At 44.3% G+C, this 27340-nt stretch overlaps 1 protein-coding gene across 2 annotated transcripts in view; it reads left to right on the forward strand.

Moving 5' to 3' along the window:
* DOCK1 (dedicator of cytokinesis 1) overlaps positions 1-27340 on the forward strand; it is a 582086-nt gene that overhangs the window by 48133 nt on the left and 506613 nt on the right. For both annotated transcript variants that reach the window (XM_072629055.1, XM_072629056.1), the window contains exons 2-6: positions 11054-11137; positions 19650-19690; positions 22903-22958; positions 25214-25310; positions 27174-27322. In XM_072629055.1, the coding sequence (XP_072485156.1) occupies positions 11054-11137; positions 19650-19690; positions 22903-22958; positions 25214-25310; positions 27174-27322 (427 nt within the window). The remainder of the gene's footprint in view (positions 1-11053; positions 11138-19649; positions 19691-22902; positions 22959-25213; positions 25311-27173; positions 27323-27340) is intronic.

Genomic DNA, 27340 nt, shown 5'->3' on the forward strand with positions numbered 1-27340 from the left:
ATGTAAACCACTAGATGTGGGCTTGAGCCCCAGAGCAAGCGAAACAATGCATTTTGATTGAAAAGGGGAGAATCATGACTTCCAGTGTGGGAGTTCCCCCTGCCAACACAGATAGCAGCTGTCTGTGATTTAGCTAAGTCCTGGCGAATCTCTGAGCCCCAGACCAAGATGCACAACCAGCGTGCCAGAGGCAGAATTTAAACTCAGGTCTTTCTGACTGCGGCTGGCCTCTGTCCGCTCTGCAAAGCTGCCTCTTACTAAGAATAATACAGTAACAATAGCATGTAGCAGCAGTAATAATCATGATACAGACGATCTCTCTGATACAAGTAGCGATTCTACAGAGTAGGCAGTACAGGCATCAGACCTGGGCTTTCGCTGGGGTGGGGAGCTCTGGTGGGAGCCAAGTCTCTTTACATACAGTCTGAGAGAGCTGCCTGGGACCCTGAGAGGCTGTGACCTGCCCAGGCTTTCAGGGTCCCTCTCGTCACCATACCAGCCTGCCCCATTTTACAGATGAGACACCTGAAATTCAGAGGTGTGTTGTGTTGTTTTGCTCATGGTCACACAGCGTGTCAGAGGTGAGATTTTGGGGTGGATTGTGCCTTCTGGGGATCTTTCCTTGGCTTTCTTCTCCCTGCATTGCCTCTGTATCCCCAGTATCTCATTTTTCGATTTACCTATTGATGATCAATGGTCACTCGGCAGCTCGAAAGCTCCTTGGGGGCAGACTCTGTTTTCTTTCTGTCTTTCTAAAGGCTTGGGGATCAGTTGGTCACCAGCAGAACACAGAATTTCTGTTGTTATAATTCCCAGCCTTCATTTTCTTGTCTCTAGGAGACCATCTCAACCAGGAGATTCCTAGGTCCATGGGGGCAATCTCTTTGGGTATTCACCATTGGCGATGTGAACCTGGTCTCCATCCCCGAGGCCTGATCCACAGGCCTGCCAGCCTCACCAGGTGTGAGGGGGCTCATGCCTTAGTGATTGTTTTGGTCACTTCAGTGCCTTGTCAGCATCTTTATACAGTCAGTTACCAGGCCTTCCCTAGTGAAGCGGCCCTGTGCTTGGAGAACTTCCATAGTAAGCTAGGATTTCTGGCCTCCTTGACTCTTCACCCAGCTTGGCCCCTTGTTAGGCCCCTCACCTCGTTCTTCCCATCTTATTTGATGAGGGATACTTTCCTTATTGTGTAGATATTGTAATCAATATTATGTAGAATAATTCCTCACCATGTGTAATGAAGGATATTTTCCTTATTATGGTGAAGTCCTTATTGTCTTCTGTATAGTGAGGGCTCTGTGATACTTTCCTTTCCATGTGTGTGTTCCTGGGAGTCTGTCGCCTACTCTGACATGAATTCTAAGAGGCAGTGTGGTGCAGTATATCGATAGAGAACTTTGCTCAGAGTCTGCAGACTTTGATCTGAATCCTTGTTCTAGCTGGGTCACTATGGGTGTGTACTTGATCTCTTTGGGCCTCAGTTTCCCTCCCTGTAAGATGAGTGAGTTGGTGCCTGGAGGACCCCTTTGCTGCTCTGAATCTGGGAACCTGTGAGTTTGGATCCAGTGAAATGATGTGGGCCAGCTCCAAGGACAGACTTGGAAAAGTGGCCTGGCAGGTGAGGCCCTGGGCATCCGCCCTCAGTGTTCATTGTGCAGAGCTGGCCTTGCTCGCGTTTCCAGGCCTCTCCCTCCCAGGGTGACAATGGCCCGCTTCCCTCTGCGCAGTGGCCCCGGGCACAGGGCCAAGCAGTCGCATGTATCCCTAGTGTTTATTCACCAGTCTCTGGAACACTGAGTGCTCTGTGTCAGGCTTTCTTTGGGGAGAGGGGAAGCTCATTAGCAAGTCATCAGAAGGGGGGAAACGAGGCACAGGAAGGCGTCCTCAGCTTCACACGAGAGCTAGAGGGACCCTGGGCAAGGCGGTGCCTTCCTGGACACTGGCTATCTTTGTCTTATGCCGCTGCCTTTGGCAGGAGGTTAAGCGGCTAATGCTGGAAACACAAATGGCTACCTGGCACGTCAGTCCTTTGAGGCCATTTGGGGAGGGACCGATGTGACAGGAAGAGTGTGTGCCCATGGAACACAGTGTGGGAGGGAGCTGAGTGCTACCCGCTGGGGCCCTGAATTCCCCATTTCTTACCCAACACCCACCCAGCTTCAAGACTGGCACACAGCTGGGAGGGCCAGAGAGGGCCCAGGGACTGACGGCTTGCCTTGTTTTGCCTGTCACAAGAATGATTGGATTTTTGTTTGCCCTCCGATAACGGAGGCTTATTTATCAACCGGGTATCCTTGTATGCCCTGGGTGTCGAGCATGGGCCCAGTTTGTTGCAGATGGCTTCATAGCCTCAGCTCCAAGCCTTTCCTGTCTCTCCTCTACCCATGCCAAGTTCCTTGTGTTTATTCTGTTGTGTGTGTGTGTGTGTGTGTGTGTGTGTGTGTGTGTATGTATCTATGTGTGTCCCTATAGAATGTAAGATCCATGAAAACATGAACTGGTCCATTTTGTTTTGGCATCTGCACAGAGTCTGGCATATATAACTTGCTTATATGGATTGATTTAAGATATGTCTTCTGAATTAAATGTCAATGAGGCACTGAGATCCAAGGTCAGTTAAGTGGAGAAGAGGCTGATGGAGGCAGTACTTGAATCCAGGTCCTCTGCCATCAACTCCCATACTATATCCTGACAATGTCTTAGATAGGAAGATGGAATGAGTAGATAATTGTTTTTATACAAAAAAATTATAATAAAATGATGGAACATAGAAATGGGGACAATTGTCTTCCAGGTACAGGGGCCTCAGTGGGTTTTTCCTCCCTTCTTTGGATCATGGTGTCATAAAGGCCAGAGCTAGGACGACTCCCTTAGGCAATCTAGATTAACACCCCCATTTTGTGGTGGAGGAAACTGGAGCCTAGGACTTGTCTAAGGTCACGCAAGGCATGAAATGTCAGAGGAAGGATTTGAACTCAGACCCTCCCACTCAAGAGTCAGTGGTATTTCCACTAGACCAAAGTTGCTTCCCCAGATCCTACATTTGAGTGGCAGTGGCTGAGGTGCCAGTCGTTGGTGACTGGTCGGTAATATCCACAGGGTTTTGGATTTAGGGCCCTCCTCATACAGAGAAGGAAACTGAGATCGGGAGCACGGAAGTGTCTGGCGTAACGAAGGGTGGAAAGCACAGTAGAGTTGAGCAGAGTCTGGATTTGGAGTCAGAAGGCCTGGGTTCCAATCTCAAGCTCTGCTACTTCTTCCTTATGTGACCTTGGGTAGTTCCTTCCCTCTTCGGAGTTCTCTTCATAGCTTAAAGAGTTCAGATGACTTGGACATAGGTCACGCATCCAGAGGGTGCAGGCAGGCACGGCAGGGAGAGACCGGAACTTGTCTATCTGTCCATCCGTGGAGCTGTCTTGTCTGTTGGGAAAGTGTGTGGCTAAGGCAGGATTTGAACTTGGGTCTTCCTGATCAAGTCAAATCAAGTCGACAGGCATTTCTTAAATGCTTACTATCTGTTGGGTACTGTGCTAGACTTGGTGCTAACTGCTTGGGGATGCAAAGAAAGGGAAACTGAGGAAGTCCAGGGCTCTCTCTTAGCTCCTAGAGGGAATCTGTCTGTCTTTCTATCTATGTATCTACTCTGTATCTCTCTATCCTATCTATCTGTCTGTCTGTCTATCCATCCATCCATCATCTATTTATTTTATCTCTCCATCCTATCTCTCTCTAGCAAATTAATGTACTGACTTTGTGTCCTCAGGCCCTAGCAGGGGTATTGAAGCTTAACAGGAACTTTAACACAATATGCTAAATGTTCATAGAATTGAATCTTTGATTGTCTTGGCAGACACAACAGCCCAGGTTTCCCCCCACCCACTGCCTCATCTAAGTTGTCGATCTCATTACAATGTGAAGAATTCATTTTTGTCTCTATAATGCTCACACCTGCCACCAGACCTGCTAGCAGAAGAAGCAAGCACTTGTTGGGGGGGGCGGATTTCACAGATCAGGCCCTCAGTGGTGGGGGCCTCCCTCCATGAGGGAGCAGAGGGGAATGTCCAGGTGCCCATACTTATCTTGATTCTTTTTCTCTGGGGAAGGAAGTAGGGTAACAGAGATTCCATCTGTCTTGGCTGTATCTCATGACAGCATCTCTTGCATCTTGAATAAAATTAAGTGTGAATACGTAATATTTAAGTCTGCAAAATATTGTCTAATTTACAAATTCTTCTGTGGCACAGGCCATATGAGAATTAGTCTCTGGTTTTTGATCTTGTCTGGGGGAAGGGTATGTGTGAGTGACCTGGTTTTTTGTTTTTTGTTTTTTTTGGCCTGTCAAATACATACACCAGATGTCTTATGATAAAAGTTTCCTGAAAATCATTATCAGTTCCAAACACTTCCCCCCCACCCCCTAATCCCTTCAAGTGGCTTCTAGAGAAGATCCAAATCTTTCAGGCAGGCATTTAAGGCCACCCACCAACCTTGTCAGCCTTATTCTTTACTCTTTCCCTTCCCATATATGTATGTATGTACAAACAGGAAATATCTGGAATAAATTGGGGGTCATCTCAGAGGGACTTCACTAATCTCTGAAACCTTCTGAGGTCTTCCTTCATGAAGTCACTCCTCATCTCCCAGTTAGTAGTTTTCTCTGCCTTTTCAGTATTTCTTGTACAATACTTATTTGTGTTCTTGGTAGAATGTAAGCTCTCTGGGGTCAGGGATTTAATTTCTTTTTAGAAGTCCCTTCCCAGGGCCTACTATAATACTTTGCATATGGTGGGTGCTTAATAAATGTGCCTTCCATTGGTAGACATTTGGGCACTCCCTGGGATGTGAAGCCTTCTCAGCTTGATAGGAGGTACTGAGCTTACTCTGTTGGCAGGATCTGTAAGAAACCAGGTCACCTCTGTGCCATGAGGAGGCACTGGTGGGCTTTGAGGGAAGACACATTCATATATATGTGTGTGTGTACACACGCACATATGTATGTATGTATATATACACACATGCACACAAATACACACACATATATACATACATGTACATTATATTTGCATATATATGTAATTTGAATAATCATAACTGACTTTTCCCTTTTCTTGTTACAGCCCTGCCCCCCCCTGCCTCCCCACCTTCCTTATTCCCTTAATTATTCATATCATTTCTTCGATTCTCATATCCAAACTCTACATGAATCTTTGCTACAGGGCATCTTGCTGCTAGAAGGATGTTTGAGATATTATTAAAACCAGAAGCCACAAGCGGCGACCGACTGCCTCTTGTTCCTTTGAAGGTTCCTGATTCTCCCTGAATCTCAGTGATCTCTGTCTCAGATGCGGGCATGTGGGGGTGTTTGTTGTCCTGGTGGCTGTGTTCACTCATCATACAAGTCACCATAGGCCATGGGGGTGGGTTGGGTTTGGGTGTCAAAGTTACTTTGAGCTTGAGCGATCTCATCAAGGGACAAGAAGAGAAGAATCACCTTGGAGCTTCTGTGACCTCAGCACACATTTAGCAGGCATGGCCCGTGACCCAGCGGTAAGGGTGGAACATGCACAATTGTAAGGCAGGCCTCAAGAAACACGGCCTCGCCCCCTGCTCCAGACCCTGAAGGTTGTCTTTTCAGGCACTATGATGGAAGAAATGGCCAATGATGATATCACTCACAACTTGCATTTCCTTTACTCTCTAAGTTCTGCAAAATGCCTGCAGGATGTTCTCTCCCATGGCTGGGTTTCTGTGGTGCCAGGCAGCATGGTACCAGGTTTTCTGCTATTGCTGGGAGTTCTGAAGGGGGCGGTTTTCTGTGTAGAGAAGCTGAGCTTAATTCAAGGGGGTTTGCAAAAGGATCTGGGAGGGTGGCAGGTGGAGGTTATGAGAAAGAAGTATACGGATCCCTAGAGCCAGCCAGAATCTCTCAAGATTCATCATTCAGAGGCAGCACCGTGGCCAATGAGTACTGACTTTGGAGACACAGAACTTGGAGGTAGACCTTGGCTCTGCTGCTGCCTATTTATGGAAACTAATGGAACTGAAGCTCCACAGACCTCAGTTTATTCATCTGGAAAAGAAGAGAATTCTATGAGATGGTCTCCAAAGTCTCCTCCAGTCCTAATAGAATGTCAGAAGTGGGAAGGATTGTAGATAGCCTGGTGCACTGGATTCACTATATGGAAGGGAGAAGGGGGCAGAGAGCGGAGTGACTTGTCCAAGTCACTGAGCCTACTAAGTATCAGAATAGGAATTTGATCTAAAGTTTTCAGATGTCTGTCTTGGAGCTCTTCCCAATAGACCCCATTTCCACTGTTATTTCTACTTCTGCTCTTGCATTCTCACTTGGGTTTTGGACATTTTGCAAAAGGAAATTAATTATTTATTATGCATTTAACTTTAAAGACCAGCTAGACCAAATGAGCTTGCTTTACATCTATTTACATTTGAATAAATGAGCTTCAGCAAATAAAATGTCCCCAACAGCTGGACTGTTGATACCATTGGGTTTTCATTCACTTTTTTTTCTTAAGCTCTTTGTGCTTTTTCTTCTATGTAGATATGATTAGTATAAATCATATGTGCTGGGCTGCTTCTCACTTATTGTTTTTTTTAAAATTTAATTTAATTACCTTTTTTTGTTTGTTTTGCATTATTTCACAAGGACCCTTCCAGATTTCTTTACATTAATTATATAAGTTTATTGACCTTGATTACCCTGATGTTGTATGCCCTTGTGTCTCTTCTCTGGGAACTTTCCCCTTCCCCTTTGTTCATTCCTTGTCTCTCACCTTCAGTCTCTCCTCCTTCTCTGGCTTCTTCCCTGATGCTCTTAGACTCATCCAGATCTTAAAACCCTTCCCTTGTCCCTGCCATTCCTTCAGGCTGTTGTCTTATATCTCTTATCCCAAGAAGACTGTCTCTGCTCCCTGTCCTGCTCCCTTCTCAGCTCCCTGTGGTCGGCATTCTGATCCTATGACTCAGGAAATGGTCTTCCTTGCTCAAGGTGAGGAGGGTTGGCTTGCCTGTTCTCCTTGTCCTTGGCCTCTGAGTACTTGATTGGATGCTTTATGGGCTTTTGTGACCGTCGTCTGTATTGTTCTTGGAGTGCTTTCCTCCATCTTTGCCTGGGTGTTCTGCCATGCTTTGTTCGGCATTCTCTTCACCCCCGACTTTCTTTTGGTGACATCATCTTGCCGTGGGTGAAGTCATTGTCAAGGCAGATGCCTTCCAAATCGTCACTGCTGTCCTTGTCCCTCCTGAGATGATCCTGCCAAGGTCCTGGTGGACATGTCCATTTAGTATGGCCCATAGTGACCTCCAGCTCAACATAGCACTGTTGCAATGGGAACTCCCTCTTACACCTTCTCCTTCTCCCAACTTCCTCATTTCTGCTGATGATGCAGGCATCCTGATTGGGGAAGAGGGGAGAAGAGGCGTTCATTCAGCTCCTGTCCCTTCCATGTGTCAGGTACCTTGCTAAGTTCTCTGCAGAGATCTCCTTTGATCACCTCAGAGTCACCCTTGGCTCCTTGCTCTCCATCAGCCCTCCTATTCACCCAGGTACCAGATCTTCTTGTTTCCTCTCTACAACATCCCCTTCTTTCTTTCCACCTCAGCCCCCCTGGTTCAGACTTTCATCACTCTTGCCCTGAGTGATGGCAGTGGGTCTCCCTGCTCTGCCCTCTGCCATTCATCCTCTGTATGGCCTCCAGAGGACCCTTCTACAGGTATCTGCATGAATCATGAATCTTTGGAGCTTCCCTTTGCCTGTGTGATTAAATCCAGCCTCCTTCACCTAGCTTTGAAGAACCTCTGCAGCCTACCAGACCCTACCTTTCTGTTCTCATTCTGTGTGCCTCCCTTTCATGCAGCCTTCATCAGCTCTTCCTGATGCCTCTCCTTCCTCTGGGTCTTTGCCCAGGCTGCTCCCCATGCCTGGGACGTCTTCCTTCTTGCTGCCTCTTTGAATCCCAATTCCTCCGAGTTGTTCGTGTTCTTGACGGCCTGCAAACACTTTGTATCTAGTTACCTGTGTACTGTTTTACCTTCCGGTTTGGAGACAAACTTCCCAAGAGTGGCAGCCATTTCATTTTTTCCTTGTATCTCCAGTGCTACAAGCTGTATGATTAATTAATGTTCATTAAGTTGATTGTGTAGTTGCGGGAGCAGAGGGTCCTCTGTGCCATGGTCACTTCAGCAGCTCCCTCCATGCAGATCTCTGCCTACGTTTCTGGTTTGGGCCCATGTTTCACCTCTCCCTGATTTCACCAAATGACTCTCTTGAGGTCTTCAGGGCCCTTTTATTGTGGGATGTAGAATCATCAAGTCCAAGCAGCTTACTGCACAGAGGAGGAACCTTGAGCACACAGAATAAATGACTTGCCCACGGTCACACTGGTAGTTAAGTGAGGACTTGGGTCTGAAGCCCTCGACTCCAGATGCAGGAAAAAATGAGATTTAGACCAAGAAGAGCCTTCTGCTCAGGGAAGATGAGGCCACACCCTTTGTTGAAGGTGACAGGTTAGAAGGAGCAGATGTGGAATTGGAACCTTTGTCCTCCCCATCTCAACGTCAGAGTCTTTCCTGGTCCTCAGGTTTAGAGGAGTAGCCAAGAATCCACATCCCAAGGGAGAGGCTGCTGGGCCATCTCATTGAAATATAAAGATCCAGAGACCAGAGCTGCCATTTTCCTTGTGCAATTGCTGAAATAATGGGTCCAATCCCTTTTGTTGATTTTCTGTTTACGATCAGAGAGGATGAAGGCTGCTGTCAGAAGGGCACAGCCATTTCAGAGTGGGTCGGGAGGATGACTGATTTCATGAGACTGGTTCATTTTCTAGACGCAGGAGAAATAAAATACTTATCTTGTAACATTCTCTGAATGGACAACAGATGGCTAAGCAAATACAGATTCCATTTGGACTAGTAATAGGAAGCGGCCTTGAGGGTATTGGATTTTTGGTTGAATGGAGGAATTTCTAAATTGGAAAAATGCTGTTGATGATTCCACAGCAGGTCCACAGAGGCCAGATCTGAGTGTGTTAATAATAGTAACTGATACTTATACTTTCAAGTTGGCCAAGTGCGTACCATACCATCACTTAGCAGAATATCTGGCATATAGTATGTGCTTAATAAATGCGTGTTGACTGAGGATGAGCAATACCATCCTGCAAATGAAGAATTTCCCCCCAGAAGTTGGGCTGTTGGGCTAATGTGTGCTCCAGTGCCAAAGGCTCCCCTGATGGTCATTGCTAGACATGGTACTATGTAATTACAGTGCAAGTGCCTGCCCCCCAGAAGCTCACAGTTTGATGGAGGGGAGAACATGCAAGCCACTATATGCAAACAACATCTCGGCAGGAGAAAGTGGAGATAATCTCCTCATTCAACATTAAGGGGAATCAGGAAAGGCTTTTTGGAGAAGCTGGAATCTCAGTAAGACTTGAAAGAAGCTCAGGAGACTGTGAGACAGAGGAATGAAGGAAGAGAGGAAGAAAAGAGGAGAAAGAGAATTCCAGGCATGGGGGACAGCCAGGGAAAATGTGGAGTCAGAATTTGGAGTGTCATTTCCGGTTGCCAAGCCTGGTCCGAGTTCAAATTCCTGCTTTGCCAGTAATTAGCTCACTGTGGGTTGGTAATTCTATGGGCTACAGTGTCCTCATGTAGAAAAAAGCAGCATTGAACTGGAGCCCTCCCCCTCCCTGTCCACTCTCCTTCCTACCCACCTGCTGCCATTAGTAGAACAAATGTCTGGTCTTCCTGGACCAGACAGACAGTCCTGGGGGATAAGATCCCTTGCACCCCTTTTTCACTCTGAAAGAGTTTCATATCCACCAGAAACACACCACAGTGTCCCATCAAAAGCTTCATGAGGGCAAAAGCCTCATAGTTATTTTAATAGAGGTCCATTCTCTCTTTTTAAATTGAATTTTAAAATGCAACAGATGGGTAATTCATCAAGGAAAAAAATCCTCTCCTGGACTATTGACCCTCTAAAATTTTATGAACATGAGCCCTCATAGTGCAGAAGGAAGAACTCTGAATTTGGAGTCCAAAGGCTTGGGTTCAAATTTTGGCTCTTGTCCACTTATGTCTAGGTGGCCCTGTGCAAGAGCATCCTTGGACCTGGCTACATGGAGCAGGTGGTTACTTCCATAAATTGGCCTGGATGAATTTTGCCTTCTTAAGAATTAGGTCTGTCTTGGTACACAAATAATTCCTATCTGAGAACATGCCAATTTCTTATAGAAAAAACAACAGGAAAAAAGAACCCTCAATTAAGAGCCAATAAACTTCTATTAAAAAATGAAAATAATTCTTTTTGGTGAAGGAGGGAGTGATTAATAAAAATATTTGCCATGTTTCCCTGAATTTTTATCCCTCTCTCCCATTGATGTCTGATATATGTACACTGATATTTGACAGGAAAATGTAAACCTTCCATACAGCCAATATTTATTAAACTCCATGAGTCAAGCGCTGTGCTGAGGCTTGGAGATACAGTAATAAATTTGGACAATTGTCCCTGCCCTCAAGTAAATACATTCGACCATAGGATCCAATGTATAGACAGCGTAAATGTTATAAAAAGTGTCACAGCAGATATTTTGATATCTTTCCTTCCTGTCATTGACCTCCTTGGGCATATGCCTGGCAGTGAGATCTCTGTGTTAGAAAACATGAGTGTTTTAGTTACTTCTAACTTAGTCTCCATTGTTTTCTGGAAGTTGAACTCAATCACAGCTCTATCAATAGGAAAACATCATGCCTGTCTTTCCATAGTCCCACCAACATGGACTCTGTGTTTTGTCACACAGTAAAATACAAAGTAATTTCTTGAATGGGAGGAGGGTTGTGGGAGGTTCTTGCTTTGAGTGAAGCCTTCTAGAGTTACACTGGAAAAAAAATGAAGAGAAAGATACTTTCTGAAGTTCCACCAGAACAAAAAGTCTCATTTTATTTCAATATTTAAATAACAAAAATGACTTTTGTTGAGGGTGCCTTTATGTTTTCACTAATAGCTTTTCTCCCCCCTTTCTTCCAGCTTTTTATAACTACGATGCCAGGGGAGCTGATGAACTTTCTTTGCAAATCGGTGACACCGTGCACATCTTGGAAACATTTGAAGGTAGGCCTGCCTGTTAGGGTGTCTGTGGCATTATCTAGTGGGGCAGGCGGTACATATATTTCTGCACCTAATGGACATAGCATTGTATGGTGGCTTTTTTCCTGCCTCATGTTAATAATGGCTCCTTTTTTCTGAAGAGCAATTTTTCTGCCTAGTGAATGCTGCCTCTCTGCTTTCTTTCTCTGGAATAGTGCAGAGGTTTGCTATCATTTAGATAAAATATTCTTAAGAGAAACTCAGTTCTACAAGGCCATTATTTTAGCATATAAATGTTCCTTTGACACAGTTATGTGCCTTTTAAAAATTCAGTGCGTTTCTTGTAAGTGGATGTAGAGCTGAATTCTTATTCTCCCACCACTTATAAAGGATGACCCATTTGGTGTATTTTTGTTTCTGGGGCTTGGTTGGATCTGAAGTGGTAGGGACTGGGGGAAACTCAGTTTGGTCTGCTGATGGTCTGACTGGGTCACCTTGGAGCTGCTCTTCCTTGCCCCTTCTCTTTTCCACAAAGTGGTCCAGGGTGGTGGTGGGCCTGGTGAAGGGCAGCAGGGGCACTGCCAGAGGCACAGCAGGGGCTTGAGGGCTGCTGCCTTGGGCAGATCCTTGGCTTTTTGGAAACTGGTTTGGATTCTCTGCTTTAGGAACATCAGTGTGATGAGAAACCCTTTGTTTTTGGCTGTTAACTGTGGAAGAGAGAAGCAATGAGAGGCAAAGGGTAGGTTAGAGATCTCAGGATACTCAGCATTTCTCTGGCACTTTAAGATTTGCTTTACAAACATCCTCTCAGTTGATCTTTACAACAGCCCTAGACATGTTTGTAACTATAGATAACTGATAAATACTAACATGGGATTTTAGAGGTGGGGCAAGGGCCTGGACCTGTGAGACCCCTGGCAAAGGAACTCCTAGAGGAGGAAATGTTTTCCATGAGTGCAGATCAGGACTTTCTCTGCTACTTAGAATCTTACAGAATCACCTATAGCGTTGAAAAGGTAAGTGACTTGCTCAGGGCCATGCAACCACAATGGTTGATGGGAGACTAAGTCTGTTTTGGATGGTTATTCCCCTCCCAGATCTTGGAGGGACCATGAGGGCTTCTGGGACAACCTGTACATGGTGAAGATTCCTTCCCCAAACACGTGATAAGGGATTGGTTGGCCAACCTTTGCTGGAAGGCTGCCAATGTGGGAGAGTCACTGACCTTTAAGGGTGTCTGTTCCCCTTTGGGATCACTCTAGGTAGGTGGTAGGAAGTTTTTCCTTATATCTTACGATGGCATAGATAGACAGACAGAGAGACAGACAGATGGCTAGATAGGTAGATGGGTAGATATTTTTGTTGTTGCTTAATCATTTTCAGTTGCATCTGACTTTTCACGATCCTGTTTGGGATTTTTGTGGCAAAGATACTGGAACTGTTTGCCATTTTCTTCTCTAGCTCATTTTACAGATGAGGAAACTGAGGGAAACAGGGTGAAGTGACTTGCCCAGGGTCACACAGCTAATAAATGAGGCCATATTTGAACTCAGGAAGAGGAGCTTTCCTAAGTCCAGGCCAAGTGCTCTTCTCCTGAGCCACCTAGCTGCCCTATATATACAGACAGGCACATCAGATGAATAGCTAGCTAGGTAGCTAATAGGTAACAGAATGAACGTTTGTACCAGATACGAACTAAATGAACTGATAGTCAGTGAGAGGGAAGGAAGTTTTGGTTGGACCTGTCATATCTGGAAGTATCCTAAGGATCTACAAAGAATTCAGAAGCACCGTGGTGAACCTAGCCCTTCTCTCCATCTCCTCAGCCTCATTTGTTTCTGACCTTCTCTTCATGGGAGCTGCCTCTTGGGGGCTATAAACAAACAATATGGGGCTCTAGGACTGCCTATGAGTACTGGGAATGTTGAAGGGGGCTATGGCAGACACCCCTAAGAGACTGGCAGCAATCCTTGGATAAGCTCTAGCTCCAGCCCCTGAGGTCAGTTCTAGGAATTCACTTGGTACCAAGCATGTGAGGGCACTCAGCCGCCATATTTCCAGCAAGCTGTGACAGGCCTGTCTGTTCTTCTCAGACACCTTTTAGAAGCACAGATCTATTAAAATACCAATGTCCCACCGCCGCTATTTCTGTGTCTGACTCATGCTGTCAGAGAGTTTCATTCCATTTGTACCTTTTACACTTAAAATAGAGTATCTGTGAAATCTGTTTTCTTAAAGTTGGCCTTGCCTGAAAACAGATGTGAGACAGCAGGAACAGATGCCTGTCTTACAGGAGTTCAACTATTGGAGGGATACTTTCTGCTGATTTTCCATTTGTTACAGTTGGAGCTCCTCATCTGGGTCTCCTTTGAGGGTACCAATCACTCTAAGGTGGATAGAAATTCAGAAAGGGGTTCCTTCAGCTTGGAGCCCCCAAGCTCTTCTTAGGGACCCGAGGAATGTCTCATTATACGTACCAGTATGGTTCTGACATTGTAAAATTGTGATCCATTAAGGAAAAAAAACCCCAATAACTGTGTCACAGGATAATTAAATTTTTAAAATGTTTGTGCAGTCAAAAAGTTTAGAGCTAGGGAAGGTCATGTGGTCTGACCCCACTGTAAGCAGAGGTGTGAGAAAGGAGCAAAGGTTTGTAGAGGACAGTGTTCACCTGAGCTGGTTAACTAATGGTCTTGATTTGGGAAGGGAGGAGAAAGTATTGGCAGCATGGGTGACTTGAGAAGGTACTGAGGGCCAGAGGGATTGGAAGGACCAGTGAGGATGAAGAATAATGTTAGGAGTTAGAAGGAGCAAGGAGAGATGGGATGATAGGATTAAGGAATTTCAAGATTTTGGATCTTGGAAGTGGTATGTTTGTGGAGGATGATGAAGATCAAGGCTGTGCCCATCTCTTTGTGTGACCCAAGTGGAGTAGAGGCATTGACCCTAGGGAGCTGGAAGAACTGAGAATTGAGGCAGTCTGAAGGAACATCACTATTATCCCTGAGCTTGAGGCCAGCTGACTCTCTATTCAGTTTTCTGTACCACCCTTTTATTTTGCTTAATCTTATTTAACCATAAATCTTGTTGTTATCTTTGGTTTTTATATCCCTTAAATTTCTCCCTGCATCCTTCTCCCTCCCAGAGGGCATCTCATATAACAAGAATTTTTTTTAAAGAAAAAGATGAAAAAGTGGAAGAAGAGAAAAAAACCATCCATACTGATCAATACACATCTCCATTTTAATAATGGAACTCTTATTTTAATCATTAACTTTTTAAAGCAGCCATTGATTTTAGCCAATATTGTGGCAGTTGAGTTCCCGGTGGATGTTTGTTAGTCGGCTTTCCATCTTTTTCCATTAGAATATAAGATCTTCAAGGTCAGTGACTTGTACTTTTGTCTTTGGGGTCCTGATGTGTAAAGCAATGCTTGACACGCAGTAGGTGCCCAAAAGTCAGATCTCTTTGGCTGACTTCCCATGTTGTGATGTGAAATTAGCAGCCTGTTTGCTACTCTGGTTTCCATCTTGACTTGTGTTGGGGTGTCCATCAATTAAGAGGTGAGTTTTGGACCAGAGCTTTTACTCCAGAAAGGAGTCACTTGCACCAAGCTTGTTTTCTCAAGGGGTCACCTTATGCTTCATGGCCTCAGTTGATTATCATGAATTCTAAAACAAATAATTCCTCCACTTTTTGGCCCCGTCTTAGACCTTGTCTACTATCCTACTTTTATTTTTATAGCCCTCTATTGGATTCCTACATCAATAATAGTATTTCTCCTTCCCTATGAGAAAATCTATTTCTGTACATCATGTGACACACTTCTCTGCTTGGTGGTAATTTTTAGGATGTCATTAAGCTTACTACAGAGGATACGGTTTCTAGATGAGATCTCTTTGTTTAAGGATCAGGGGGTGAATTAGCCTTCAAATTTGAAGGTTCATTTTCCTAGGTCTTTAGCAGAGTTAGGAGTAGGTAGATCAGAAGTGGCAACTTAGATGGAAAATAATGCAGCTGGAAGGGTCCTTCATTTACGTCCACATGTATTTATTAAGCACTTGCTATGTACCAGGCTGCATGCTAGGGAGTGGGGGAATAAAGGTAAGATTGAAATGTTCTCCTGGGCCATTTAGGGCCCTTACATGCAGGGAGGTAAAAGGTTAATAAATCAGGGGCAAGTGGTTATTACAGTTCAAAATATAACTAATAAGTTGCCAACTGCTTGGCTAACATTTTCAAAGACACTGGTTAATCCCACAGTTCTTAAAAATCTTCAGGCTGTGGATGGAAATTTGAGTAAATCCCAAGAATTATGAAGGGCAGGCATTACCTGACCCTGTGACCTGTGGGAGGCAGTGGAGTGCCATGGAATCAGAGGGCCTGGATTCAAATTCCAGCTCTACAATTCATTGGCTGAGTGTCCTTGGATGTGATTCGCTTTCTCCAGCTCTCAGTTTCCTTTTCTTTTGGACTGTAATTGTCCCTTGTGGCTCTAATTGGATGAACTTGGGGCAATTTCTTTCTGTTCTCTGGGCCTGAGGGTCAGATGAGGCTGTGGGGTGGGTGATTGCTTGTCCCTTTTAGCCAGGAAAATCTGAGATGCTCTGGAAGAAAGAGGGGTTCTTCACATGTAGAACTCAGGCTACTTAAGCAAAGGAAAGGATTTTCAAAAGCTAATTATGTATCTTCAGCTAACAAGGTTATTTCTAATTTTTTTTAATGATATTTGGACCTGGTCCAACTATCACCTGAAGAGGACTCCTCAGGATCTTGCCAGTTTTCAGTTTCAAAGATGGGCAAATGAAGCTGTTAGTACAGAACTCTTGTCTTTGGGCTGGAGCAGGGCTTCCTCTTGGTGTCACCAAGCCCCTCTGTAGCTGTTTGGAGTTTGTGGACCCTCCTTAGAATCCTGATTATAAATCATGAAAAAAGTACAGGGGATCATCAAGCTTTTCCTTGCATACATACAGCAAAAGAGGATACTCACTAGTAACAGCAGTGATGATGATGATGGCTATCAGTATCACCACCCTCCATCATCTCATTAGAGTTTCACAACAACTTGATGAGGTAGGACTCTGGGTATTTTTATCCTTGTTTTACAGATAAGGAAACTGAGGCTCAGGTAAAGTGATTGGCTTACTTTGTGATTTGGCCTGTTGCATTCATGGATAGGGCTCCCTGTTTGGGTATGCTTTATGTAATTATATCATGATTTATCATTGTGATATGTAGCGTTACCTGTAGCACCACACCACGCAGTGTAGCACAAGTTGTTCTTTGTGCTGAGTTAGCATCTTCCTCACTGCACTTTTCATTCATTGGCTATTCATTCAATAATTCAGTAAATATTTATTAAGTACCTACTATGCGCCAGACACTGTGCTGAGCCCTGGGTCCTAGCATTTGCACAAAATAAACCCTATCCATTTCTTAAGATGGCAGCCCTTCAGAATTTTGGAGATGACAAGTGGTCAGTGCCCTCTTTCTGACCCCAAAGTCTCCCTTAGCTCATTCTACTCTCCATCCTGTGGTACTATTTCCATTGGCATTATGGTTCCCCCATGAGAAGGATGGACTAGATGATCTCCCAAGTTTAACATCTGGATTGCTCTCTTTGCTTGCTCCAGATCATGTCTACTTTCACATGTTGGTCAAGGCCACCAACAGTGTTCCAGATGTGGCAGGTGGAGAGGATATGAGGATGAGCGTTTTCTTTGAACCGAAAGCTTAATTAATGCAACCTTTCAAACTAATTTTCCCTCATCCTTAATTCATGTTCAACATTTTTAATATAAATGTAAGACTTTGTTCACACTTACTAGTTTTATCTTATTAAATCTGCTCTATTGAAAATCCTTCTGAGTTTTGTTATCTCTCTTAGCTTTATGTCATCCTTCTTTAGGTTTGATAGGCCTGCTTTCAGTCATGTGATTCACATTATTAATGAAAATGTTGACTAGACCAGGACTGAGTACAGAGACTTGTGCATGTGGTTAGACCTCCTTCTAGACGGACCTGAGTGCCCTTACTGATACTCTTGTACTCCCCTCTGCAGCCATTGACCTGCTCTTTCTCCTTACTTGGCTCATTTTTCCATGTTCAGAAGGATAACAAACTTGAATCCTTGGCTGATAACAGGCTGTCTCATCTCTACCGTGTCACCTCTATTCAGTCTAATAATTCTGCTTCTAAAGGGAATTAGTCTGGTTTCATTTTCATGAACCTGTAGCGATGCTCAGTGATCCCTGATTCCTTTTGCACAGACTCACAAATTCTCTCTTTAGTGAGTTAGTGATTGACACCAGATTTTACTGGTGGCCATTTCCATCACCTTCCATTTTGAAAATGGGGACAGCATTTGCCACACTATCTCATTTGGCACCTTTTTCTGATCATATATTGATAAAACATGGTTATGGAGAAAATTTGACTATCCTCATCTCCCAGGAAGATGGTTGAAAAGACCATTTTATTTTGTTTAGAAATCAACCCATAGCATCTTCCCTGAGTGTCATACTTCCATTTCAGAAATGTTCCTTTTAAGCTCTTTTCTAACATCCATCAGGACCACAGGAGGTGCTTAATGTATGCTCTGAAGTCTGATTGGTCCATTTAGATTTAATGATCTTTTGATATAACATTTGTTTTGCACAGAGAGCAAGTTGGGACCAGAAGGGATGAATGATTTGCCCCAAATGATGGAGGCAGGAATTAGACACAGCAAAGTGGGCAATAGATATAGCCCTGGGCCTGGAATCAGGAAGACCTGAATTAAAATCTAGCCTGAGACACTTACTAGCTTGGTGACCTTAGTCAAGTCACTTAACCTCTGCCTCTCTCAGGGTCCTCATTTATAAAGTGGGGTCAGTGACATCACCTCCTTCTCAGATTATTGTAAAGATTGTGAAGTGCTTTGCAAACCATAAGATGCTTTCCAATGCTAGCCATCATCGTTACCTTTAATATCATTCAGACACTTAGCCTGACTTGAAGACCAGCCCCTCTCAGTGCAGTCATTGGAATGATGCCAGCCTTCTCCAAGAGCCTTGCCCCAGGCTCCTGTGAGGATGCCAGCTCTGGAGGTGTGCGCTGAAGGCAGCACCCAAGCAGGGTAGGAATCAGGGGGTTGGCGGGCATCCCTTGGGTCAAAGGTGGAGTGGTGTAGAGAATTCAGTCGGAATTCAGGACTCCCGGAGAAGTATCACTGGAGGAGGGGCCCGTGTTCTCTGAACTCTCATTGATTTTCATTTAAATCTAATTAGATGCTGTCTTAGACTTGTGGCTCGGTTCTTTGTTAGCTTTCATTTCACTTCCTGATGTGGGCTGATCTGGAAAGCTGGCCCATGTTTGTCTTCAGGAAACATGCCTGAGATCTCAGACCTCATGGTCAACACACTCATAGCCAGGCACAGGAAGCCCCGAGTTAGAATCCTACCACCACTGACCTCCTACAGGCTGGCTACCTTAACTGGTGATTGTCAATTTCCTCACCTGTAAAATGCGATTATTGATTGTGGCACATTCCTCATAGGCGCCTGGTGAGGCCAAAGTGAGATAATGATCATCCAATGCATGGAAAACTCCTGCATGCTCTCTGCAAACACCTGGGAGTTATTGAATTACCTGCTTTATTACAAACCAAAAGTACCAGCTACTCGAGGGACGCAGAAGTCCTTCCTTGCTTCCTCTATTGCTTTATTTCCCATTTACTGTGTCTGAATTCTGTCTTTCCTGTTGTTTCTTTTCTGTTAGAATGGATGCCCCTTGAGGCCAGGCACTGTTGGTTATTCAGTTAAAAGGAGATGCTGATTATAAAGCAGTTAGCCCAGTGTGTAGAACATGATATGTGCTGGATGTTATTGTTTGTTACAGTAATTCTCATCAGCATCGGTACCCCCACAACATAGTCAGATTCTGGGCTTCTTCATCACTTTTGTTCAATGAATGAACAGCAGGTAAAGTAATGAAAGTGAATTCAGAGGGAGCAGGACAAGGATCATGCAGTTCAATGTTATTTTTATGAAAAAGTAATTTTTGGATGAGAGAGTTGCCTTTCATTATGCCAAGTATACTTCACAAGTCAGAGTGGATGTCACTCTGTCTTTTCACTGAAGTTCAAATACTGAGTCCAAGAAAACCTAATTTAGAGCTTTCCTCTAATTTAGAGCTCCTTCTCTGCACATGGTTCTGACCTATTGGATTATCGTTGTGGTCAGCCCTCTGCAAATTAAAAGGACCAGATTTGTTGCAAGTTGATTTTTATCCACTTCTTTACCCTGACTGTATCTTGCATGGATGGAGTTGTTTGCGTGCTGTTTCCTGCAGCAGATCCTGTGCATTATTTTTTGTCTTTCTTTGTATCCCCATGATTTAGCACAATGCCTCGCATACAATAAGTGTTTAATAAATGCTTGTTGATGTGACTTCTTTACTAGTGTGATGCACTTTCTTTGCGATTTGCTGGTGCCAGTATGTCCCTTTTACTATGTGGGTGTACTGATTTCTTTTTCCCCTTTTTCTCTTTCTTTAGGGTGGTACAGAGGATATACTTTGAGAAAAAAATCTAAAAAGGTAAGTTTTCTATGTTTTTCTCTCTTTTTAAACTTGAGAAACAGAAACATGTTTTTAATACCTTCTGGAATTCTTTATGATCAGTTCTAGTTTAGAAAGAGCGATCATCTGTTTTAACGCATGGGTTGGAAGCCTGCTGGAGCCTGTGCGGGTGCAGAGGGGTGAGCACGCTGACCTGTAGTGATGGGGCACTGACCTTTTTGGGAAAGATGAGGGAGGCTGGCCTCCTGCATGAAAGGACAACCCCATGCATCTCACTGCTGAGATTAAAGGGAAAACATGACTCATGGCTTCCAGTTTGGTTCTTGTGTTACACAAGCAGATTTGAGGTCTTCTTTGGCGGACTCCCCTCTGCTTCTTGTCACCTATTTGGTCATAGTTTGGGTTGCAAAGCTCTTCTCTCCTGAACTCAATGTCTCTCAGCTCAGGGCTGGCCAAATGCCATAGGTACAGTGGCCATAACACAGCCCCTGAGATGGGATTCCCCCAGCCCAGGCCACTCTCTCTCCTCCTGGGCTTTTTTCTTTCAGCTTCACCCAGTCTAAGGCCAGCTTTGGAAGCTTTGTCCACTGTGATCCGGAGTCAGGCCTTCCACCTATAAATGGGCATTTGAACGTAGTCCTGGATTTTGTCTTTTGGACTCTTAAGCTTCTAGTCTCATCATCTTCTAATTGGCCCAGTTGTTTGCTAGTTGCTACATCCCTGCAGCCAGTGCTTCTGGCTTTAAAATGTGCTTCAGGTTTGCAAAACACTTTGTGTGCTCAAGTTCTGGGTGTCACTTTCCTTTCCTGTAAAATGAGGAGAAATGGGATAGAGCAGGTAAATTCTTAATATTTTCTGTGACATTGATCCCTTTCCCTGTCTCTGCTGACACCTCTGGACCTCTTCTTAGAATTGTATTTGGAACTGCAAAAAAGAAAATACAGTACATAGAAGGCATAAAGGAAGTCAATTAGATTGAAATACAGTTGTCATAAAAGTAAAAAAAAAGTTCATGGGACCCAGATTAGACTGAATGATTGATGAGACCTCTTCCAATCCTGAATCGCTCATTTTGTCAATCTTATGAGGTAGGCAGTGTTGGCCTTATCATTCCCATTTTACAGATGGGAAACAGGTTAAGATTGACATGACATTCCCTTGGTTCTTCACACAAGTCACATACGACTGGTGGATGAACTTGAACCTTGGGCTTCCAACTCCCATTTTAGTGCCATATTATTCCCTGGCATACATTGGGATCCCCACCATCATGCCATCCCACTGCAGGTGTACTGTGTCCTGGGGAAGAGAAGGCTTCCAGGGAGCATCTTATGGGTGACTCCCTTGCCCACCTCAGCCGTCACCTCTCTGGGCCTGGTAGATGATGCGAATGTCTTTGGTGAGACATTCATTTCTTCCTGGGGCAGCCCCTCTCCCTTTGGCACAGTTCTTTTAGGAAGTTTTTCCTGATGTCATGCCTGTTGCCTCTTCTGCCCAGTTCTCCTTGGCTCCTTCTTCAAGTAAGACAGGGTGTGGAAGATCTTGAATGTTGGAATCAGGAACTGGTTTCTTGGGTAATGTGGCACCATTGGAATGCCTTGAGAAGAGAGGCTATGAGATCAAGGAAGATGATTCAGACCACAGTGTGGTAGAGGGAGAGGCAGAGGCTGTGACAAGTATCCAGGTGGGAAGTGATGGGGGCCTGGGGCTGTGTGATGGCAGAGGAGGAGTCAGATGGGAAAGATGGAGTGAAAGGAGAATGGACAAGACAAGCCAATTCTTGGGAAGGGCAGGATCAGAAGCCTGCAGGACCTGGAGGTCATGGTGTCTTCCCCAGCACGAGGGAGATTTGGTGAAAAGGATGATGCTTTTAGAAACTTTAGAAATGTTGAGATTGAGTTGCTGGCTTGACATTGAGGTGGACATGGGCCTCTGGCTGGAGCCTCTGGAAATCTGGGCCTGGAGTTCCGAGATGTGCATTGAACCTAGCTAGAGAGCAGGAAGGGATCTCACAGGCTTTGTGTCCAACCCCCATACTTTACAGATGGGCAAACTGAGGCCAAGAGAGGAGAAGGGACTCAACTAAATCCTCCTATCCTGTTGGTGTCCGAGCTGGGTTTGGACCCAGACCTTTCTGTCTCTAACAACTCCCCCATGCTTCTTTAGATTTGGAATGGATCATTGGGCAGAGGTTTTCTGAAGTGTAGCCATGTCCTGGTTCCTGTTCTTGAGAACTGGTCTGACCAGCCAGGCCCTCAGCCAGTGCTCATTTTGTGGGATTTGGTTGGCCCATTATGAAAGGAAGTTTGGATTTGAATTCATTCAGTTTCTCTAACGGCAGTTCTTGCAAGGGTTGAGAAGCTGCTCTTTTCCCACGCACAGGGCTGGGCAGTGGGGACATCTTCCTCATCTCAAGGCTTCATGGACTTCATTTTTTACATTCCTCTTGGTGATTGGCTCGAGGAGGACACTTGTTGGGGATTCCCCCCCAAAAAAATTGTTTCTAGGTCCAAGTTGGTTGCTACCTAGTAATGAATAATTGTATGCATCTGTTCCCTTGTAAAATAGATTGCCCCCCGATTCCTTTTAATTTAAGGCCTCACTGACCTCATTGTAGCTTGTGCATATCGTTTTTTTTAATTGTTAAAAACTTTTAATTAATTTTATTTTAAAATATTTAATTGATCCCCTTTTTAAAACATTACATATATTTGTGTCTTCCCCTCCTAGCCCTTATCACAGAGAATAAAAAGGAGAGAAAAAGTCTCCTTTTTAATGGAATTCATTAGTTAAATTTTTGTTCCTTTTGAGGAATGGATGAGTTTAAATTCCTTTTACAACTTTAAATGTTGTGTTTCTTTCTCTTTCACCATCTCTTCTGAAGAACCAAGGAGTGTGATATGTGGTGGATGGAACATTGGAACATGGAATCAGGAAGCGTTGGGCTTATATTTTTCTTTGGATATTTTTAAATAGTTTTGTGATGTTGGGAAAGTTGTCTAAGGGTCCATTTCCTCATCTGTAAAATGGGATCGTAATAATGCCTGTATCTCCCAGGAGTCTTAGGAAAATCATATGAGAAAATGTGTGAAAGTACGAGGAAATTGTCAGTTGCCATGATTGGTATGATGATGTTGGCACAAGGCATGGTGCCACTTTCCCCACTGAGGCAGAGTTGTCCATCTGACGTTTCCGATGTGTTGACATTTTTTTTTTTCTCTCTGTCCAAGGGCATATTTCCTGCTTCGTACATTCACCTTAAAGAAGCCATAGTAGAAGGAAAAGGGTGAGTTCAGTTTGGGGACTTTTTTCAACACTATTATTAAGCTTAAGTGGGCTGAATCTGGTTCTTTTTAGAGGAGGGAGAGGATGAAGGAAGGGCAACTCCTGGTCACATTTGGGTTGTGACATGAGATAGACCTTTGGAGAGATGTGTTTCTTCATCTATGGCTCTGTCTGAGCTGAGAAGATTTCTGCTCAGGGTGGGGGCCCCCTCCCGCCTTGCTGCGGGGTCCCCACCAGTAGTGACTCACATGTTCCTCTGCACATTCCTATGTCCTGAGTCCCTTTTCTGAGAGCTGTTCCCACCCATCTATGGCACCAGCCCTGTTCAGGGTAAAGCCAGACTTTGGACACAGCCTGCTTAGAGATGAAATGTACATCATGTCCAGTTTGATGTATGTTTCCTAGAGGTTAGAGTGCTGACGGATCAGGCCATTAAAAGGACATTTATGAAATGGGAAGCCATTAGCCAGGTGCATCTTCATCATCGTGGAAAGGCAGCATTAAACTGTTTTCCCTTTTTATCTCAGCTACACCTTCACACTCAGTTAAATATGTAAATTATAAAATTACTAATCATATGATTACTGCATAATGACATTTCTTTGGCTGATTACAAAATTGCCTTTCCAAGCCTGGCACTTTGAACGTCCAGAGTGGCCTAGCTGGGGTGTCCTGGTTGCCTGATGCATAATTAGAAAGAAGCTAATTTAGAGGCATGAAGTGGTGATGACCTATGAGAGGGCCTTCTTTTACGCAGAGGAAATGCTTCATCGGCAGAGTTTCAAAGGAAGTAAGAATCCAAAAGAAAATGCACCAGCTGAAACTTTCACAGAATCATGACGTTGATTGAATTAAATCTCTTTTAGTGGAACTTTGGCCCCAGATTGTTCCAAACATCCCTGTCCGTCTTCATCAGATGGGGATTTATTGAGCCTAATTGGATGTGACTCTGAATAATGTGTGTGATGGAGAATGGTCACTGCTCCATGAGCTCCTGATCTATGATGTGCAAATGTGGATGGGTTTACATGGGATGCAGATATACATTTTCTTGCAAGGCTTCCATCTGGCCTCTTATCCTTGTCCACTTATTCTGTCACAGACTCCTTGTCCTTAGCTCTCACTACCTGGTGCCATTACTGTCTCTACCCAATGCCCTTGATGCCTCTACTCAATAACCCTGTACATCCTTATTCTCCTTCTTAGTCCTAGAGCTGGAACAGACTTTAGGGTATACCCAGTCCAGTGCCTTTCTTTTATCCATGAGGAAACTGAGCCCTAGAGGTCAAGAGACTTTGCTGAGGCCCCCCCCCCCCCAAGGCATATATGGATGAACCAGGATTTGAATCGAGGAACCCTGACTTCATGTCCAGCCTTTTCTCTATGATACCACCCTACACCGTGCCCCATGGAGTACCCACTCTTCTGTGGGTAATGAGATGACACTCTTTAAGCCAGCCTTTTATTCCTCTCCCTCAGACCTTTTCCACCATGTAAAGATATGGAATTCCTTTGTGCTATCTCTCATGGAGTCCTCCTCCTTTTCCATGGAAGTGTCCTCTTCCTATCCCCACGATTCACCTCCTGCATTCCCAGTGGAGACCATGGAAAGGCTGCTCTCTGTGCTTTGCCTTTGACATCTGCACCATCCTTCCCGCATCTTTCCCGCACCTATTTCATTTCTTTTTCCAATTCCAACCCCCTTGTTGATGCATTTATCACCTTCTGCTTTTGGTAACCTCCTGGTTTCCTGTATCTCTTTTCAAACCCATCCTACACAGGACTGTCAAGATCAGTCATCCTGCAGTTACATCCCTCCCTGGCTTAGGGAATCTTCAGTGACTCCCCATTGCCTTTAAGCAGGATCCAGTTCAAGCTTTTAAGCATTGGGCCAGTTGACACAGGACTCTGATAATGCTGTGCTCTTTGTGGTGACACCTGTTTGGACTTGGCCTGTATAGTCTGCAAGCAGCTTGGGAATATTGCAAGAGAGGCTCCTTCATGCAGGCCAGACTGGACCTAACTTCAGGGAAATGAAGAGGACCTTGGGAGTCTGTGAGAGAGCAAGATCCTCTCTGTGTTTACTCCCCTGACAAACTCCAGTTTTTCTGGAAGGTTGTTCACTTGGGTATTGGTTTTCCATCAGTTATTATTGGATACCTTGACCTGGACCAAGAATGGTCAAGAGATAAGTCAGAGCTGTTCTGATGTCCAAAAGATATTTGAGTATTCTAACTTGTATTGTTAAATTTTCAGCCAACATGAAACAGTCATCCCTAGTGAACTTCCACTAATCCAAGAAGTCACCACCACTCTGAGGGAATGGTCGATAATATGGCGGCAGCTTTATGTTGTAAGTCACTTTCTTTTGCTAGAACTAGATGCATTGTATAGAACATTTTTGCCTAAAGAATGCTTAGAACCAAGCTCATAGAAAAGGACCATAATGATCAGAAGGAACATTGCCCATCATAGAATGGGGTGGCTTCAAATTTGATGGACTTTTTTTTACCTACCTGGAGAGGGCTTTTAATGTTCAGTCATGTGATCCTAGCATAATGTCCTATCTACCCCGCTATAACACTCATGTTGTAGAGGAATCTGAGATGTATTAGTACCAAAGCATGATGCGTGCTCATTAGCTCATGCTTGAGAAAGATATTAAGTTTTAAAGAAGAACTTAAGTGCCCACATTCAAGGATCCTCCATTCTAACCAGAGGAGACAGCATATATGGTGTTTAGGTGGCCAGAGAAAGATGAAGGTGCAGGCCTGGGGTGGGGAGCCATAGTACAGTCCCTTTATAAAATGAGTGGTTGTATTGGTTTTAATTTCTTTTCCCAGAGTAAGAAATGGGAAGGAGATGGGCATGGAGATAGTATGTAGCTGGGGTGAAGCTTGGTTGAGGTACTCACAGTGGGTAACCTTCCATCTCTAAATCTCTGATTCTTTGAAAGTATCCATCACAGTTTCATGGATGCCATTCCATGTGTATGCAAGAACAGGGCAGGAACATAGATAGTTCTAGTGCTTAACTAATATGGTGGTGGGACATGACACAGTATATGTGTGTGTGTGTGTGTGTGTGTGTGTGTGTGTGTTTTGTGTAAGTCAGGAAGTAAGTGATCACTGTGTGTATACCTTTTATTTTCTTAGAGTTGCTAACAGATGTCTTAGTTTCACTGAAGGAGATGTAAGCCTTCTCCCTCAAGGGATCTATTGTCTTCATGCAAATCCATGAGGATCTTTTTGCCACATGGTTGTGTTTGTATTTCATGCTCGAACTGTGGGGAAAATCAGAGCATCCCATGAACAGTGTTAAGATGAGCTACTAGCTAAGTTCCAGAAGACTAGGAAAAGAGTGGAGGCAGTAAAAAAGCTAGATGCATGCTGGGATTTCCTGGACAAGCCAATGATTTTGAGGTTTTAGTTTAGTTTCTTGTGTCAGAATAAGTCAGAATGGTGAGAAGACTGGGAAGAACAGTCGTGGGGATGGGAAAGGTGTCATGATGATGTGATGTGATGGCGGCCAAGGCTGTCCAGGAAAAGGTGAGGAAGAAGCTTAGTCAGAGGGGCCTCAGGAGCCATTGACTGGGTGCTGCTCATACCCGAGCACGAAAACAAATGAGTTGTCATCCAGCCTGTCCCTGCAGACTTCATTGAAAGGGCTCCTGATCAATTCTCTTCTGAATGCCTCGGTTTGTTGGGAAACTTTTCTTGACATCAAATCCAATGTAGATTTCTTGAGGGCTTCCTGCTTTGTGTCCCTGGCATTTGGCACACTGACCTACACATAGTAGCCACTTAGTTAATACTGATTGAATTTAATTGACTCATCCTCTTTCACCTCATAAAATTCACCAATAAAAACCTTGTGGGGTCTCCACAAGGAGTGGGGAGTGTAGAGGTGTGGACAGTCTACTTCACAGCCTAATTCTTGGCTTATTGGTGCCTCCTGTGGGGTACTGGATGGGTGTTTGAGACAGGATCTTGATTCTACAATTCAGTTTTTCTTTTTTTTAAAAGCATTGCCTTGGTACCAATGAATTGAATTCTTGACCACTTTTTGCTTACAGTGGTAAAAAATTGTTTTCCAAATTCCAGCTCAGGACAATGCTAAGTAGAACTAATCACTGCCTGCTTGTATTTTTTTTTTTTTAAAGTTTAAACTGAAAGGCTTACTCTCTATTCTCTATGCTTCTTTCAAACCCCCACAGCAAGACAACAGGGAAATGTTCCGAAGTGTCCGACACATGATCTACGATCTCATTGAATGGCGGTCCCAGATTCTTTCCGGAACTTTACCCCAGGATGAACTCAAGGAGCTAAAAAAGAAGGTCACTGCAAAGATTGATTATGGAAACAGGTTTGTTGGGGCTGCACT

The sequence above is a fragment of the Notamacropus eugenii genome, chromosome 1 (genome assembly GCF_028372415.1).
Source record: "Notamacropus eugenii isolate mMacEug1 chromosome 1, mMacEug1.pri_v2, whole genome shotgun sequence".
In the NCBI taxonomy this organism is placed as follows: Eukaryota; Metazoa; Chordata; class Mammalia; order Diprotodontia; family Macropodidae; genus Notamacropus; species Notamacropus eugenii.